This window comes from Lissotriton helveticus, chromosome 1_1, assembly GCF_964261635.1.
Source record: "Lissotriton helveticus chromosome 1_1, aLisHel1.1, whole genome shotgun sequence".
NCBI classification, from domain to species: domain Eukaryota; kingdom Metazoa; phylum Chordata; class Amphibia; order Caudata; family Salamandridae; genus Lissotriton; species Lissotriton helveticus.
In genome coordinates this window covers 644,465,594-644,482,963 of record NC_136057.1, presented here as the reverse complement: position 1 = coordinate 644,482,963, position 17,370 = coordinate 644,465,594, and the positions used below count along the sequence as shown (strand labels likewise).

Sequence of the window (17,370 nt, the reverse complement as noted above, 5' to 3'; positions counted from 1 at the left end):
TAGGGCGTGTAGACACATAGGGGTCCATTAGGATGTCGGGCGGATTGCCCCCGCCAGGGTGGCGGTGGCCACCGCCACCCTGGCGGGGGCAATCCGCCCGACATCCGCATTCTAATTCCCCCCGCCATATTAGGATGGCGGGGGGGACCGCGGCGGACGAAAACACCGTCCGCCGCTTTTCCGCCCCGGTCGCATGGCGGCCGGGGCGGTAATGGAACCATATGGTGGCGGTGTCTATCAGACACCGCCATCCATATTACGGTGCCTGTCTGCAGCTGCTTTTCCGCCGCGGCAATGCCGCCACGGAAAGTCAGGCGGGGATTGCTGCGGGGGCCCCCTGCAGGGCCCCCAGGTTGCCGCCACTGTCGGGGGGCACATGGGGGGTACCTATGGTACCCCCCCACATTTGCATATGCAAAGCGGCAGGCACCGCGCGGTGCCTGCCGCTTTGCATTTGCAAATGCAAAAAAGCATTTTTAACATTGTGGCGGGCGGTGCAGAGTGCACCGCCCGCCACAATGCTAAAACTACAGGATGTGCCCGCCACTGTGGCGGGCACATCCTAATTCCCCCCACGGGACCCCCACCCTTATGGCGGGTGGTCCCGTTTCCCACTATGGTGACGGGCGGGCAAAGTCCGCCCGTCATCATAATGACCCCCATAGTCTGAATCACACACCCACTAGTTTAATTACACTCACTTTTTATATAGGTCCTGAAGAAAGCCAGCATATACATAAGGCTTTGGCTGAAACATGTTGACCCATCGGACGTGGGAGGTCGTAACTCGCCTCTAACATCCAACTGCCTTATTTTTATCCGCTGACGGAGGCCCAGGTATGAAAGTCTAATTTACCCTCGGGTACTGGGACCCCCGCCAAGCCGTTTTAATATCACCTCCTTAACACCCTTCACTGCACACTCAGCAAAATACCAGCTCCGCTGTAATCAGGCGTCGAAGCACACCCGGGACACGCTAGGTGTCACTGGGTGGGCCCGATGATGAAGCATGCCACCAACTAGGTTGGTGGGTGAGGGCTTTATGAACACACTCACCAGGTGTTCCCACCCCATGACGAAACATACTTGAGTCTTTCCTTTTCTGTTACTATTAATCACGAGCTAGTCCCTTTTTGATTAAAGCATTGTATTATTTTTACCGATAACAAGTCAGATAATTATGTCATGTTTAAGAATATACATACGTTTGTAGGACTATCCTTTAATGAGTGCATTTAACTTTTTTGTTTAGATTTCCCCTGATGAAGTGCACCTCAGTGCACGAAATGCATTGGGAACGCCTTTTTGAAAATGAATTTCAATATGCTAATTGAAGATGTATAAAGTTTAATTCACCATATGGAAAGTAAAAGAAGATAATGAATACAATTTCTTCTGAATAAGTAAAAATCAATCCAGAAAAGAATCATTTGAATTATTTTTGTTTACGGATTGAACGCTATATAGCGGATTGAGAGCTGTGCCTAGAGGGTCATCCCCAGACTAGAGGATGCTTTAATCACACTATTCTAAATGTTTCAATTTTAAGAGGTGCTCAGTAGAATATATCTATTTATACGTGCTTATATATCCAATTACAATTGGGGTGCTATTGTCGTTTGAAAGTTGAGATAGATTGGTCCCACTAGAGCCTTTTTCTTTTGGACTGTATCATAATAGCCCAGGCTCTAGAGGGTTATATGGGGTTGCCCCTTGTTTTTCTTATATATTTAGTAGGGTCTTCAGTATAAGTACAGGTCATCTTACTATGTAATTTGTTTCTTGTCAGCTTATTAAGTATGCATTACTTCTTAAATCAACTAAAGAATGTTAAACACATATTCAGGACCAGTCTTATAACTCATGGTAAATTTTCTCCACTCTTTAAAAGCTACTTTCTATTTCTACTCTTGACCCCTCATTCTCTTCCTCATGTACTGTTGCCAACTGGGTCAAGTATTTAATTTAATAGATTTTCAACATCAATGCTTCCGGGCACGGCTGCTCCCGGTAAGCAGCAGTGGGGTAGGGAGGGAGGAAGAGTGGGAGGAGAGGGGTTTTAAAAAGTAAAAAAAAATAACACTTACCTGCCAGCCTGCCTGCTGGCCAGCTGCTGCTGCCTCTCCTGCGTCTTTTTCCTGGCTACTCCTCCTCAAAGAAAGCAGGAAGCACCCGGCTCCCAGCCTCCCGATAGCTAATCACAAAGCTGCAATGCAGTGTTGTGATTGGTCTGAGCGCGCTCAGCCACAGAATGAGAGGCAGGGCATATTCTCCATGCAGGCTGTAATGCAGAGAATACTTACATAGTGCCCACCACTCCTCCCACTGCTCTGAGAGCAGAGCAGATCTGCCCCACCCCCGCTGAGATGCCACAGCAGGAAAACCAAAATGATAATAACAGAGAGTTATTATCATTTTATTTTTCCTTTTTTCCACTGCAAAAAGCAGTGGGGCAGCGCTCCTCCTCCTTAGCTGAGGAGCCGCCACAAAATGCTTCTGTACACCATCCTCTTCAGACTCTTACTCCCTCATCAACATTTCTTCATGTGTTCTAAATACATATGTATCATCCATATATGAAATTTGACTGTTGGGTTAAAGGAGGTGTGAGAAAGACCCCTGATCAAGCAACAGCAACAATCTCTGGCAGTGTGAACCAGAAAAAGTCACAAAATTAACCTGTGCTTAACCCTGGGTAGCTTGGCACAAAATCCAGTCAGGCTTAACTTGGAGGCAATGTGTAAATTATTTATGCAGCACACAAACAGCAATAAAGTGAGAACACCACAGAACAAGGATCCCACACCAATTTAAATACAGTACACAACCGAAATACAATCAGTAGAACTGGAGTTATGAATTTGTAAAGCTTTAAGTGAAATCTAGAGCCTACAAGATCAAAGCACTAACTGCAGGTATGTGGACACCTCTAGCATCACCACCAGGGGTCCAGATCTGGAGGGACACCACTTGCTTGGTTAGGATTCAATCTGGCTAGGTCTGGGTGCTGGTTCAAGATGGTAGTAACCAGCATTGTGTACTCTACAAGCAGTCTTGTAGAGTGCACTCAAGGCCCTCAAAGCAGGCAGTCCTCTGAGAGTACTTCTGCAAGTCCAGAAAGTGATTGGAGGGGCCAATTTTATACTTGGTGCCTTCTTTGAAGTAGGATGAGTTTTAGAGGGTTCCTTTATAGTGCTAGGCATTTCCTGACTTCCCTACCCAGACTCCAAGCTAGCTGCAGGAACAATGCAATGGTGATGGAACCCTTTGTATGAAGGTAGAGAGGAGCCTATCCAGTTATAAGTGGGGATGCACCCAGCTCCACCCCCATATTGCCAGCAGATAGTCCATTTAGGCACACCTAATCCCTCTATTGTGTGACTGCCTGGGAGGAATTCAGAAAGTTTAACTGGCAACTACACCAAGTCATGTGACTAAGGACAGGCTGCAGGCACCAAGTGGGAAAACGCAGAAAAATAGCAACTTTTTAAAAGTGCCATTTTCAAAATTGTAATTTAAAATCTGACTTTACCATCAAAGAGGATTTTTAATTACAATTTCATAAATACCAACGGACAGATTTACAAGCCTCTTGCGCCACTTTTGCGGCATTTTGAACATGGGAAAAATTATGCAAAAGTGGTGCAAGGGACTTGTAAATATGCCCCCAAATGTTTGACGTACAATCCTTGGCATAGTTTTCACCTTAACCTTTTGCCTTCAGACATCCTGTTTTTGCTGCCTTTGTTTTTGCAGCCTTACCTCTCTGCACACTCTACCACTGCTAATCACATTTAAAGTGATTGTGCCCTCTCCTTAAAACATGTTGAATGTTTAGTATCCGGCATATTTAATCTACTTGAAAGTCCCTAATAAAGGGCCACTCCCTCTACCCAGGGCCTTTAAATTAAATGCTACTAGTGGGCCTTCAGCATTTATTGTACCATCTATTCGAGTAGCACTTTCAACATGACTTAGGCCTGCCATTGCAGTTTGTGTTTACAGGCTTAGACTGCCATTTCGACCTGCCAAAGTAGCCCTTTTGCCAGGCCAAAACCTTCCTTTTTAATCCATGTCACCCCTAGTGTAGGCCTTGGACAGCCCAGAGGGTAGGGTGTAATGTACTTCAAAAGCACTACATGTACTCCTAAGTTTTACATTTCCTGGTAGTGAAAAACTCTTAAATTTGTTTTTTACTATGGCTATGCCTACCTCTCCCATAGGATAGCATTAGCATTACCTATTTACATTTTATAAGTATCATTTACCATTATATTTGTTAGATATATTATGAAAAAATAAAAAATAGGCAACAAGTTTTTAATTAGAATGGAGGATTTACTTCCACAGTTTTACAATTATAGTGCTCTTAATCTATCTTGTGTTGCATTGCTTAATATTTTGTGTTTGAACTGGGGTTTCTGGTTGGCAGAGGTATGAACCCTGTCCAATCAGGAACCACAAGTCTAGTCAGGGTAAGCTAAATACAATCGAAAAGATTGTATTTAGCTTACACCAGTCAGGCTTATCTAAAGAGGAAATGTGTAAAGTATCTGTGCAACATACACACACACACACACACACACACACACAGTAACACAATAAAAATACCACAAAAATACTACACAACAGTTTAACAAAACAGGGAATATGTATATGAGTAAATCAAGACCAAAATGACAAAAATCCAATAAGTAGAACCAGAGTTATGAATTTGCAAAGAATAAACCAAAAACAGTGCATAAAAGTCAATAATGCTAAAAGGTTACTTGAGGTCACACTAGACCAGTGTAATTCCAAAGGCTGACCGCGAAGGAGGGAACGCCATCTACAGGACTCAATCAGTTCCCACTGACAAAGTACTTTGGATGGAGCAAAGCTTCGTCGTCAAGAGTATGATGCGTCGGTTCGACTTCATGCAGTCGGGTCGATGTGAACAAGTCGAGCCCCGCAGTCGAAGCCTTGGATCGGTGCTGCATTGTAGTCAATCCTTGCAGTCTGGACCTCAAATCCGTGCTGTGTCATCGTCGAGCCACACAGAGATGTTTATGGATTGGCACTGTGTTGGCGTCAAAGGACACTGCATCAGTTCTGATTGGCACTGTGGTGAAGATGCATCGGTTTTGTAGCAAAACAGCTGCATAACCCACTTCTGAGGCCCAGGAATAGAGGGGGGTATCTCAGCAAGGGTAGGACTCACACATGGTAGAGTCCAGCAGCACCAGCAGAGTTGCAAGAAGTCTTTGATGACCCTGAGATACCAGAAAACAGGAGGCAAGGCAGAAAGCAATTATAGTCACTCTGGGTTTGAGTGAGATGCGTTCAGTCCTCAGCAGGACAAAGATCAGCAGGCAGCAGTGCAGCTAGGCACAGCAATGAAGCAGTTCCATAGAACAGTCAGGCAAGCAGAGTTGTAATCCTTGTAGAAAAGCAGTCTTTACTCCTGGCAGAGTTCTTCATAGGTCCACTAGTGTACTATATTGTTAGGGTCAGAGCCCCAGTATTTATACTCAAATGTGCCTTTGAATTGGAGGGTGACTTCAGAGCAGCTCCTTGAAGTGCACATGTCCCCGTTCACCCCAGCCATGTTTACCAGGCTATCTGATGAAGGTAATCAGCCCTTTGTGTGGGACACAAGACGCTGCCTATTCAAATGTGTGTCTGCTCCCACTTCCCCTTTCTGTCCTGGACGGGTAACAGAATGCAGATGAAAACAGATGTGTCCTCTGTCACACCCACCCTTCCTGTGTTTGTGACTGTCTAGAGGGAATACACAAAGCGTAACTATCACTTAACCCAGATGTGTATTGAAAATGGCATTTCTAAAACAGAAATGTTAAATCCAACTTTACCATTAAAAAGGATTTATCAGTTACATTCCATAGATATTAACATGATTCAGCTACTCCTTTCTGATCAGGAATTACAGCCTAAACGTTTTTTAAGGAATTCCCAATGCTAGCCTATGAGAGGAGTAGGCCTTACAGTAGTGAAAAACACATTTTGTGGATTGTCACTACCAGGACTTTAAAAAACCTAAAAGTGCATGTCCTACCTTTTAGTTACACAGCACCCTGGCCTTGAGGCTACCTAGGGCCTCCCTTATGGGTGACGTATGTGTGATAAAAGGGGAGTTTAAGGCTTGGCAAATAGTTTCAAATGCCAAGTTCAAGTGGCAGTAAACTGCACACACAGGCACAGTGAAAGCAGGCTTGAGAAAGGTTTGAAAGGCTACTTGTTTTTGGCACAATCAGTGCTGCAGGCCCACAAGTAGAATTGCGATTACAGGCCCTTTGTATGTGGTATACCACTTTAGAAGGAACCTACAGGTAAACTAAATATGCCAATCAGATGTAAACCAAATATACCATGTTTAGAGGAGAGAGCACCTGCACTTTAGCACTAGTTAGCAGTGGCAAAGTGCTCAGTCCTAATGCCAACACAAAGAAGGTCACAAAGAGAGGAGGAGGAAGAGAAAACATTTGGGGTGACCCTTCAGAGAGGGACATTTTCCAACAATGTGATTCTGATGTGGTTAGTGAAAGATAGAAGACACGCAGTTCACATTAATCAGCTGCTGCGGTTGCTCTCCAGGTTCCCAACAGGAATTCATGAGAGGCCATAAACCATAAATCTATATGCTGAGCAGAAGAAAGGAGTCAAGACCAAGTCCATATTATTGTGTGAGATCATTGAGGTTGAGGGCAGAGAGTCACAGAGATGCTCAGTTTAAATTCATCCCTAAGACAAGTTGCATTTTAAAAGACTTTGTGATGCTTTAAAGCCTCAAATCAGAAAGCTAATGAGGGACAAGAATGGGACTTGCAAGGATCGAATGTATTAGAGCGAACCACGATTAAAAATTGTTATTACAAAGCAATAGTTTACAGGAGTGGCCCATGCAGGTAAGAGCAGTGGGCGGGGTGGAGGGGAGTCGACAGACAACAACGAGGGAAAATTTAATAAAGAAAAGAAACACTTATCTTGATTTTGCCGCATTGCAGACAGGCGCATCAACACATATTTTCTCTATTACAAGTGCCTCAGGAGGGATATTGTTTTGATGCAGACCATGTCTATAATTGTTAGTAGATAAGGATTTCATCAAAAGCCATCCATGGGAGGGTGCATGGAAAAGTCCATGTACCACCCACGGAACACCCACTTGACACAAAGCAGTGAAAGCATTACTTTGAGTTACTTTGCCCAACTTTCCATCACATATGCTGATTTGCATTGGAAAGTAAATACCACCATAATGCTTTTTATCTGGTTTGATTTACAAAACGAACGCAAACCTGGCGCAAAGTGTGAGTAAATCTGGGCCATTTTTACAGATGTGTTCTGATGTTAGAACACATTCTTGATAAGGGTATTACATCATTACTCACTTATAACGATTTATTTCAAGTGAATAGTAATACCATGTCTTCGCATTATGTTTTCCCTCCTCCTGGAGCTCCTTGACTATAATAATGATACTTGCCTTGTGGACTCATGCCTCTATGAAGAGGAAGAATACTTTATTGTATGATTACCTAGAATCATTTATAAGTACAATGCATATTACTTTCATGATTAAAACAATAGGTTAGTAAAATTACATCTAAAAAGAGTTTTTTTTCTTTTTTTTTTCAAACAGCGAGTACCTTATACAGTGCAATGTTTTTAGTGCATCTAATGGATAAAGCATTGTGCAAGATGAAACAGTCATTGTAATGAATTTGTGATATGTGACCTCAGGCTTCATAAGTCGGTGCCCTGATATTAGTACATCTGAACCGTAAGGCTTAATAATGGCCATTTGGTTTAATGATGATAATGCTCAGCGACAGTAGGTATGTAGTCATTATTATTATGCAGTTATTTTTTGTTCTTGCGTTTGTCATAAAGTCTTTCCAGCAACGGCGAACAAGTTCCCGGCACGTGCAAGCTCCATTGGTACTGTTGTGGTACATATGAATGTTAAAGCCTCCTTGCATGTTCTTACTTTGTTTAAGTTGAACATTGTCCTTAAGTATTGGCGCCTTGGGCTTGCCAAGGCTGGACAGCAAAAGATGGCATGCTCTGCAGATTCTGTGTGAAATTGACATAAGCGACATCCTTTGTTTTTAGCTGGTGTGGGTTTCCAATGTGCCCTGTAGCCCTGTATTGGTACAGTTGGAAGCCTGGTCTTCAGAACATTTTGAAAAGCTTGTCTGCCCAGACCGGCTTTCAGATATGGTTGGCATAGAGTGACTTCATGTAAGTGGACAAGGCCCTCTGCGTCACGGATGGCTCTCATCCCTTCTAATTCCTAGTTTCTTGAAATGATCTTTCCCTGTTTTGTTAGCAGGCTCTTTAAGCTAGCTGTTGGCAGTTGAATGACCGTTGTGTAATCAGCTGGCAAGCACAGTGTACTATTAGCTGACACAAGGTACCTAGCCCATCAACTAGTTTTGTCTGTGAAGACTATATGAAGTGCTTCCCTCAAGGTGCCCGGGCTTGCCTTGATCACATGATGATACCGTTTCACTATATCTTTTTTACATTCTCTATCCATTGCTGCTAGGTTAAACTCAAGTCGGATCAGTATGCGCCTTGTCGAGAGTGGCAACCTACAGACCTTTCTGAAAGCCATGATGTACAAATGCTCCAGTTTATCGGACAATAAACCTGGGAAAGCCAGATGGCCATAGCTTATTGTTGGAACTAGCTTGGCTTGTATTACTCTTCGGATACCCTCCGTTGAATGGCTCACAAACTTCTGGTGTATTTTGCATAGGGCGTGTGTGACCTTGGCCGCTTTTGCCGCTAGTGTTTTGGCCTGAAGTGTTGTTCTACCAGTATCTGAGAATTGTACTCCCAGGTAGGTATACTTGTTTGCGGTGGTAATTCTTAATGGACCGAAGTGCCTGCCCAGCAGGGATTTTTTTGGTTTATGACCAAAAACCAATACCTTATTTTTAGTTGCATTGGTTTGAAGTTTATTTTCCATGTTATAGATATGTAGAGTCTCCAAAGCCCTTTTCATGCCTATTCTGGTTTGGTCAAGAATAACAAGGTCGTCCGCGTATTGCATGATAGGTATTCTAAGGTAACCCAATTTGGGTGGGAAGATGCTGGTTTTTAAAAGTGCAACGCCCAAGTCCACAGTATATAAATTGAACAATGTTGGTGTGATCACACAGCCCTGTTTTAGCCCTTTGTTTGTGTAAATCTTGGCTGTTGCATGTGCCTGTTTGAACTTAGTGTGGACCCATGTGCCGGTGTGGAGAGACAAGAAGTTTCCTTGGTATACCCCACTTTGCAGGCTTTGCCCACAATATGTTGCAATCTATGCCATCAAAAGCAGTGCTATAGTTGACGAAGCAGGCGTATAGGGGAGAGGTTATGCCCTCTATGGCCTTAGTTGCCAGGTATGATAATGCAATGGCATTGTCCATCATTGCTGAGTTCGGCCGAAATCCTGTTTGGTATTGTGGTATTATTTGGTTGTCTGTTATCCATGCCTCTAGCTCTCTCAGAAGCCCTTTTGCATGTGCCGTCCCTTCAATGTCTAGTGGAGCAATTAATCTGTAATTCTCCGGCTGTGAAGCGTTTCCTTTCTTAAAGATTGGTTGCAGGATGGAGTTTTTCCACGAGTCTGGTACTCCTGAGGTTTTGTAGCAGTAATTGAATAGACAATGCATATGGGGTGCACAGAAGGCTCGATCTTCATTAAAAACACTACCTGGTAGCCCATTAAGACCGGGAGCCCCATCCTTCCTTATGCCTTTCAATGTGATCAGAATTTCTTTTTCGTTGGGGACAAGAACCTCATTCTCATGTCCTCCTAGATGATGGTCTTCAGCCTCCATGGTTTTTGTCCTGGATTTATCCTGATTGACGTATAGCCTTGTTGCATGGGCTGCCCATTCTATAGTGGGTATGGCATTGTGTATGTAGCTTCCCTCATTGAGACTGTTGACATAACTCCAAAATTCCCTGCTCTTACAGGGAGCAAGTAATGCATAGATGGGTCTCCATTTGCCATCTATGATGGTTTGTTTCAAATGCCATACAGTATTTTTATGCGATCTGGCTGTTTTTAAAAGTGATTCCATCCTTGAACATTTTTTTCTCCTATGCTTTTGCTCTGCCAAATGACACTGCTTTTTGCTCTCTTTAAATTCTTTAAAGTCAGCGATGTTGGCTGCCCCGTTGCTGCTATGTTTTCCTTTGTGTGCCGCTTGTCTTCCTGTGGTCATTGCGTTGGATAATGATAAAATGATTTCCGACCAATTCATCTGTGGGCGGATTATGCATGTGGCCTGTTTCCAAGTGTTATATTTCACTTGACTTATAGGTCCCCATTTTATGCGAATTATCGATGCAGTGTCAATGGAAAACATCCTAAACAATGAAGATCAAACAACGCCTTACCTGAACAACGAAGTCTGAACAGCCAAGAATCACATACCACGAAATCCTGAGCCACGACTTTGCGGAACAACGAAGTCCTTAACAACAACTTAAAACATTTAAAATGTTCAGAATTTATTTACATTTTTAAGCCAGTAGATGGCCCTGTTAGTTTGCATTTCAATGTGGTGAAGCCTTTCTCTTCTCGACGCGAGTGAAACTCTCTGGCTGTCACATTTGAAATGGCATCAATGGTGGTTGTCCGTTTTTTATAAGCTTAATTGTTGTTGAATTATTATGAAAATATTTCTGCAATCCTTTTTTAAAATAATGTTTATTTATGTGTGAACGTGATTAATGTCATCGAATTAAAAAGTGCTTTACAAATCTTATTTCAGTTCGTTATGCCCCTGAATTTTAGTGATCATTGCAGACAGCAGTGTAAAAATAGATGATGGAATTTTAATATTGTGACTCGATGTGTGAATTATTGACTTTTCAAGTTCGTGCCGAGTTTAAAAGTATGTCTTTCCTTTGGAAAATATGTTAATTTAAGGAATATTCACAACAAAAATATATAAAATAATCTATTAATAAATTTTTTTAATAATCAAGCACATGCTAAATTTCGATCAGCCTTTCATCTCACTCTGCTTGATAGAGCACGCTGATGGACACAGCTTGAACATGTTTATTTAAAAGAACATACTGGCGTCAATTAGTAATGGGAAATTTAAAGTATTTTCGTGGTTAAGGAAGTCATAAAAAAAGTAGTTGTTAAGGATTATTCGTTGTTTAGCTTTCGTGGTTTAGGGAGTCGTGGTTCAGGCAGTAGTTGTTTAGTCATAGAATCGGTGTCAATGTGTGTATGAATCTTTTTCACTGCAGTTAAGTGCTAAAGGTGCATAGTGTGAGTCACCTTGTATTCTTCACACCTCCTCAGTAGGACCTGGCTCAAGAAGATATAGTCCATCGTGGAGATGTTTATGAACCTTGGTTGTGGTTTCGCGTTTGGCTGCCCCACTTGATTTGCTGACTCCAGGTTGAATTCATTGATGCAAGCTTCCATGATGTTCTGGCCTATATCTCCTTGGTGTAGATCCGGGTGACACAGGTCTCTCATGTTGAAATCCCCAGTAATAATGCATTCATGGCCTGGGTTTTGATAAAGATATCCTCTAATTACACTTGTGACCATACTTGTATTTGCTGTTTTTACCTTATTATGTGGATAGAATAATTACTGCAGTTGTAGTTGGAATTCCCCTTATGCTGACAATCTGGATATCGGGTGAATTTGTGGGCCATTCCTCAATTTGTACTTGCAGGTTCAATTTTACATAGATTGATACCCCACCAATAGGTCTTCCAAATATGTTTTTCTTACCTGCTATGGTATGTATTGCTTGGAAGCCTTTGATGGGGGTTGGTGATACCGTCCATGTTTTCTGTAAGCATAAGATGTCTCCTGTTTTGAGTAGATTCATGGCCTCCTTGTTCGCTAAGGTTGATTTAAGGCCTGCCACATTCCAGCGTATTAATCTGAGGTTTGTTCTTGTTCGTTCTTCTTGTGTGCTAGGGATTATCCTCCCTTTGGTATGCAGAGCTGTTGAGATCCAGGCCCATTCTTCTAAGATGGTGTCCAGAGTTGCTCCTGTCTCCATGCATTGTCTAGTGGCTTCTCCCTTCATAAGTTTGATTTTGATGTTGTTATCCCAGTGTAGACTCGGGATCGATCTTATGCCATTTAGAATGCAATTCCTTGATGCTGTTGCAGTTGGTTTTTGCAGCCTCTGCAGTAGTATATGCCGATACTTTTCAGTTGGACATTTGTCTACACGGATCCCCCAGTCCCTGAGTAGGTCTTTTTCTGCCAAGATGTTTTGAATATCTTGCTTGTCGGTCCACTTTGATAGGGTAGAGTTCCTATGACTTATGCAGGGATAGTTTTTAAAATTTACTGATTCAAGATGTGCTGTTTTTATGTAGGCCAATGAGGGTATTCATATCAGGATGTATAGGATGTTTGAGCGATTTAAAATATCGCCCAGACCTCTTGTCTCAAATTCAGGCGTGACAATCACTGTATACTCTGTTTGACAATTGTGCAATTCCCGGGTTATTTCCCTTATGCTCATTACTTTGTCCTTCATATTCAGTTGTTTGAACAGGGAACCTCTTGGGTCTTGCCTGTCGTTGCTGCTGGGGTGCCGGGAGGACTGCTGACCCTCTGTTACTTGCTGGGATTGCTGCCTGCCTGCCTCCCGCTGCCCGCTCCTACTACTACCCAGGGAAGCGCTGGACGCTGCATGGAGTGCAGGGCAGGGCACTACAATCCCCAGCAGCCCTGCGAACCACTTGACCAAACAGCAGCGCCAGGAGGCGCTTTAAAATCCCGACGGACCTGCAGAGCGGGGGGAGCATCTTGGGTCTTGCCTGTCGTTGCCACTGGGGTGCCCGGGAGGCCTGCTGACCCTCTGTTACTTGCTGGGATTGCTGCCTGCCTGCCTCCCACTGCCCGCTCCCACTACTACCCAGGGAAGCGCTGGACGCTGCGTGGAGTGCAGGGCAGGGCACTACAATCCCCAGCAGCCCTGCGAACCACGTGACCAAACAGAAGCGCCAGGAGGCGCTTTAAAATCCCGACGGACCTCCCTCGCGGGACGCGAGCGGGACGCCGGCCTAAGCCCGGGCAAAGGGCGGGCCCTCTTAGGCCCTCTGAGACCCGAGGAGGACGGGACGGGGCCATCCCCCTTGGTTTCGTGATTACATGTTAAGATGAGGTAAAGAACACTTGCTTATCTTTGCCGTATTATCCACTGACTTTGCCTCTGTCCTAGGACCTAAACCACAATATGACTTACAAGGGGGATAATACAACAATGCCCACTGAGACTTTACAAACAGTAGACGCAGACCAAGCGTCGTCGTGGTTAGATGAGTTAAACTTCCTATGCAAAACCACACACGTTTTAGTGGATTCACCGCTCCCTGTTGAAAGCTTCTGTGCATCACCCGATACTGTCAACTCTTTGCAACCCCTCCCAGCATCAAATCAAGATAACATTCAAAACACCCAAAGGCTCGCTACTTCCGATTCCTCATCCGTTACAAGGAAATGTAATGGGGCTAATAACATGGGGAACCAACCTAAACCTCAAAAATTGTGCTTAAGCCCTACACCTACTGCCTGCAACCCCTCCATGATCCCTGAGACTGCTGAGAAACTAGTTGTTCTACCATCTCCTATACAGGCGGATCTATTATCCCTTATCGAACAACTGGTCAGCTCTATCATAACACCACTGTTAGATAAAATAAACATACTAGGGAACAGGCTGACGGGATTGGAAGAAACCATCAAGTCCACCAAGTCCACCTTGCCAGCTAATAATAATAATAATAATAATAATAATAATCCACATTTGTAAAGCGCACAATCACCCGTAAGGGTCTCTAGGCACTGGGGGCCATCGGGAAGATTAAGCAAGCTATTGCCCAGAGTCACATGGTGCTGGGCTAACCTGCCGCCGGTGCCGGGGATCGAACCGTGATCCCCAGATTCCAGCGTCAGTCGCCCTGGCCGCGACGCCACACCTCTTCCTTTTACTTTTACTTTTTCCTCTTCCTCTTCCAGCTAACAAAAGTACTGTAGCACCCAAATGTTCCGACCCATCTTCTACCCCGAAAGACCCAAAGCCAACCACGCAAGGCAAAAGGGTCTTAACCCAACCAATAGTCTCCAATGTACTAGTCCCAATACTTCGCAGAACCTCCCCTATACCTACTCTCTCTCAACTTGCTGCTCCTAGAGCACACTATAATAAAGTTACTTCCATCCAACTCCCCCCGAAGGCAGCTCCCTTTGTGTGTGTCCTCGCGGGAGTACCAGTACTTCCTCCAGGGAAAACCGAGAGACAACACAACTTGCTGAACAAGGTCAAGTTTTGGCTGACCAACAATAGACCCTTGCCACCCAACCTTGTGGGTACAATAACGAGTGTTAGAAGGGTGGGCTGGCTGGGTTCCCTCCAAAAAGATATCGTTGGTGACTTAGTGCTTGTAAGATTTAGGCAGAGACATATTGTCCCGTATCTGCGTACCTGCGCACCCCAAGTGGGAAACAGCCCAATCTCCGTCTTGGATTTGCACGATTTTTACCCCAGAATGTCGTGGTCCCCCACATCCAGTCCAAAGGCAGGGTGCAACATGTTAATGGGCAGACGTTTTCCTACTCATACCCGTCAAGAATCATTGCTCTATAGTTTTAAGCACTGGAACCCCTATTAATTGTTGGTTGACCAAATTTTGACCTGTGTATAGTACGTTATAACCAAGATACTTACTCCCACGGGCTGGGCAAAAGTTTTTAACATGTAGATATTATGTATTATTGTATGTATGTTTGTATTTACAACTGTTTTAAACTGTATGCTTTTATGATTTTTGAATCAAAATTGAATAAAGCTATATTGACTGACTGAACAGGGAACCCTATTTGGCCCTTGTTCTATGTGGGTTTTGAAAATGCTGTGTTTTGGCCTTTACATTGTGGTTCCGTTCCATGCCTCTATGTACTTACAGAACTCTTCAGTGACATGTAGAAGCCACTCAATGGACATCTTGGGTATGTCATCTCTTATACATTTGCACATTTTTTTTGCTTGATTTTTTCTGTCATCTTTGATTCACTGTTTATTTACAAGATGGATTCTCTGGCTGATTTGGAAATTACAACACATACGGAACTGCAAAGTGATTTAGCTGGTTTAGTCGCAGTTCTACTCGAATTATTGCATGCATAATGGGGACACCCCACAATGGTGAGAGTTACTTTATATAGGATCGTCCAATTTAACAATAGTAACCTGACATACTGTCCCCAATTAACAAAAGATTAACAAACGATTTTCGCAATATAAATCTGACTTCTGATGGAAAATGTTAGCATTTACATTTATGGATTTTACACATTATACTCAGAGCATGAAACAGGAATACATGTATAAGATCTATCTATGTGTGGTGTACGCACTACACACAACGGGCATTACAAGGGGAGTGCCCACAGACATAAAATGCAAAGGAAGGTATAAACACATAAGGGTCAACTTTGTGGTTATGAACAAGCAATTTCCAATAATTTTTCACTATTAATTATCTTCCTAGCTATGATACACCAGTCAGGTTCAATCGGAAATCATATGCCAGTGTGGCTAAGTTCATCAAAGTCTGTACAAATAAAGATGGAGTGCGTAACAGCTAAAATAATTTTAGTGAAGTTGAATCACTTTATCAAAAATATAAAGGTAAATTCAATAAGCTTGTACAGGTAGCCATGCATACTGAATGCACAGCCTGCAGAGCACACATGTAATGTGAGGAAAACAATGATAAGACTGCATTTCTTGTGAATTACGTGGACTTGCACATTTAGGTAAAGTTTTTTATATACAACCGTGCACTGGAGTAGGCTATTCATTGCGAGTGTTTTTGACTCGAGCTAGTTTTAATCTTTATGTCTTCCAATTTCAACAACCCAATACTCTCCAGTCATATCTACTACTAATACATTGCCATGTATTTTGTCATATCTTCTTGAGTCCACAAAAAATATATTTTACTTACTTCATTAAGCCAGACAACAGGAAAAAGAAGAGGTGTCTTCAGTTTGGAGAAGAGGCTATATGGAGCAAAATAGTAATACATTTAGAATTTGCATTAAGAGCAGTTTACAAACCTCTACTTACATTCTATTTACATATTACTTATGAACAGTAATGTACATTTAGTGTTCCGTGTGTTTTTGTGTTGGCACAAGGCAAAATGCCCAGAGGGACAAACATTCAATGATGTGGATTCAGATTATACAATAAAAAGCAAGATCGTTATTTATATGATTTTCGTTGTTATTTTGGGGGCATCCTAATAACAAAGAATAGAATATGAATAAGAAGTAACAAAAAAGCAGATGGACAAGGAATGAGGGATTATCACTATTAATGACATACAGGAAGTACTCAATTACAATTTGTAGACTGTTTTCACCGTCAATTTTCACGATGTCAACATTACCAAAAGCCTGTTATAGGCATGCTCAATGATATACTGAGTGTCACACGAAATCAAGCAATCTAGGTATTTTCCTATAAAATCATCTTGGTAATGCTTAAGCAGTTTTTGTTTCAAAGTCATTCTGAGGAAGCACCTGCTGCTTTTTATGTCAGGCGTTAGCCAAGACTTTTTGATTTTACTACGATAATGTGTATTTTATACATACTTAAAGGGCCTTTCACCGCCTTCTCTAGACCAGTTGGTCTGTTGCTACGTCCTTCCCATTTTGCTTCCGCCCACAAAAGCTTATAGTATGCAGCAATGGGTCAGCCTTCTTAAGACATTGGTTAAAGTCACCTTGAGTGACTGCATTTTGCTTTTTCACAATGAGTACATCTGCTAACAAGGTAGTTAGTTCTAACTGATGTGATAGCAGGTAGCATTTGAAGTGAGCACAGGGCACATTCAAGCTCTATCAGTTCCTGTCCCCTTCCAATGCTGTTATTTGACAGTATAGAATAGTGTGTTCCTGGACTCTGTTTCACCAATGATTCTTTAATAAAAGTTGTCTGGGAAGAAAACCAAATTTTGTCCTGTTTAATTTGCAGCACACTTATAACAGTTTATGTCAACATAGTTAGGGAGTAATTTGGGTTTCAGTATTCAATACAATGAACTCTATTTCCTTCCTCATCTTCTTTCCTTTTTCATCTTCTTTCTTTTTTCTTTTTTTGTTTCCTTTTAACTTTCTTCTTTCTTTCTTTGTTTTTTGCCTTATTTCCACTTTTACTTCTTTTTTGTCTTCCTTCTTTCTTTCGTTCCTACTTCCTTTCTTACTTTTTTGCCTTATTACCTTCTTTCATGCTTTCTCTTTCTTTCTTTTTTTGGCTTTTTCCTTTGTCTTTGCTCCTTTCCATTTTTCTTCATTTTTGA

At 42.6% G+C, this 17,370-nt stretch overlaps 1 protein-coding gene across 1 annotated transcript in view; it reads right to left on the bottom strand.

Annotated features, from left to right (window-relative positions):
- Positions 1 to 17,370, bottom strand: part of CD36 (CD36 molecule (CD36 blood group)) — a 538,852-nt gene that overhangs the window by 33,814 nt on the left and 487,668 nt on the right. The window contains exon 11 of the mRNA XM_078674174.1: positions 16,012 to 16,066. Coding sequence (XP_078530300.1) covers positions 16,012 to 16,066 — 55 coding nt within the window. The remainder of the gene's footprint in view (positions 1 to 16,011; positions 16,067 to 17,370) is intronic.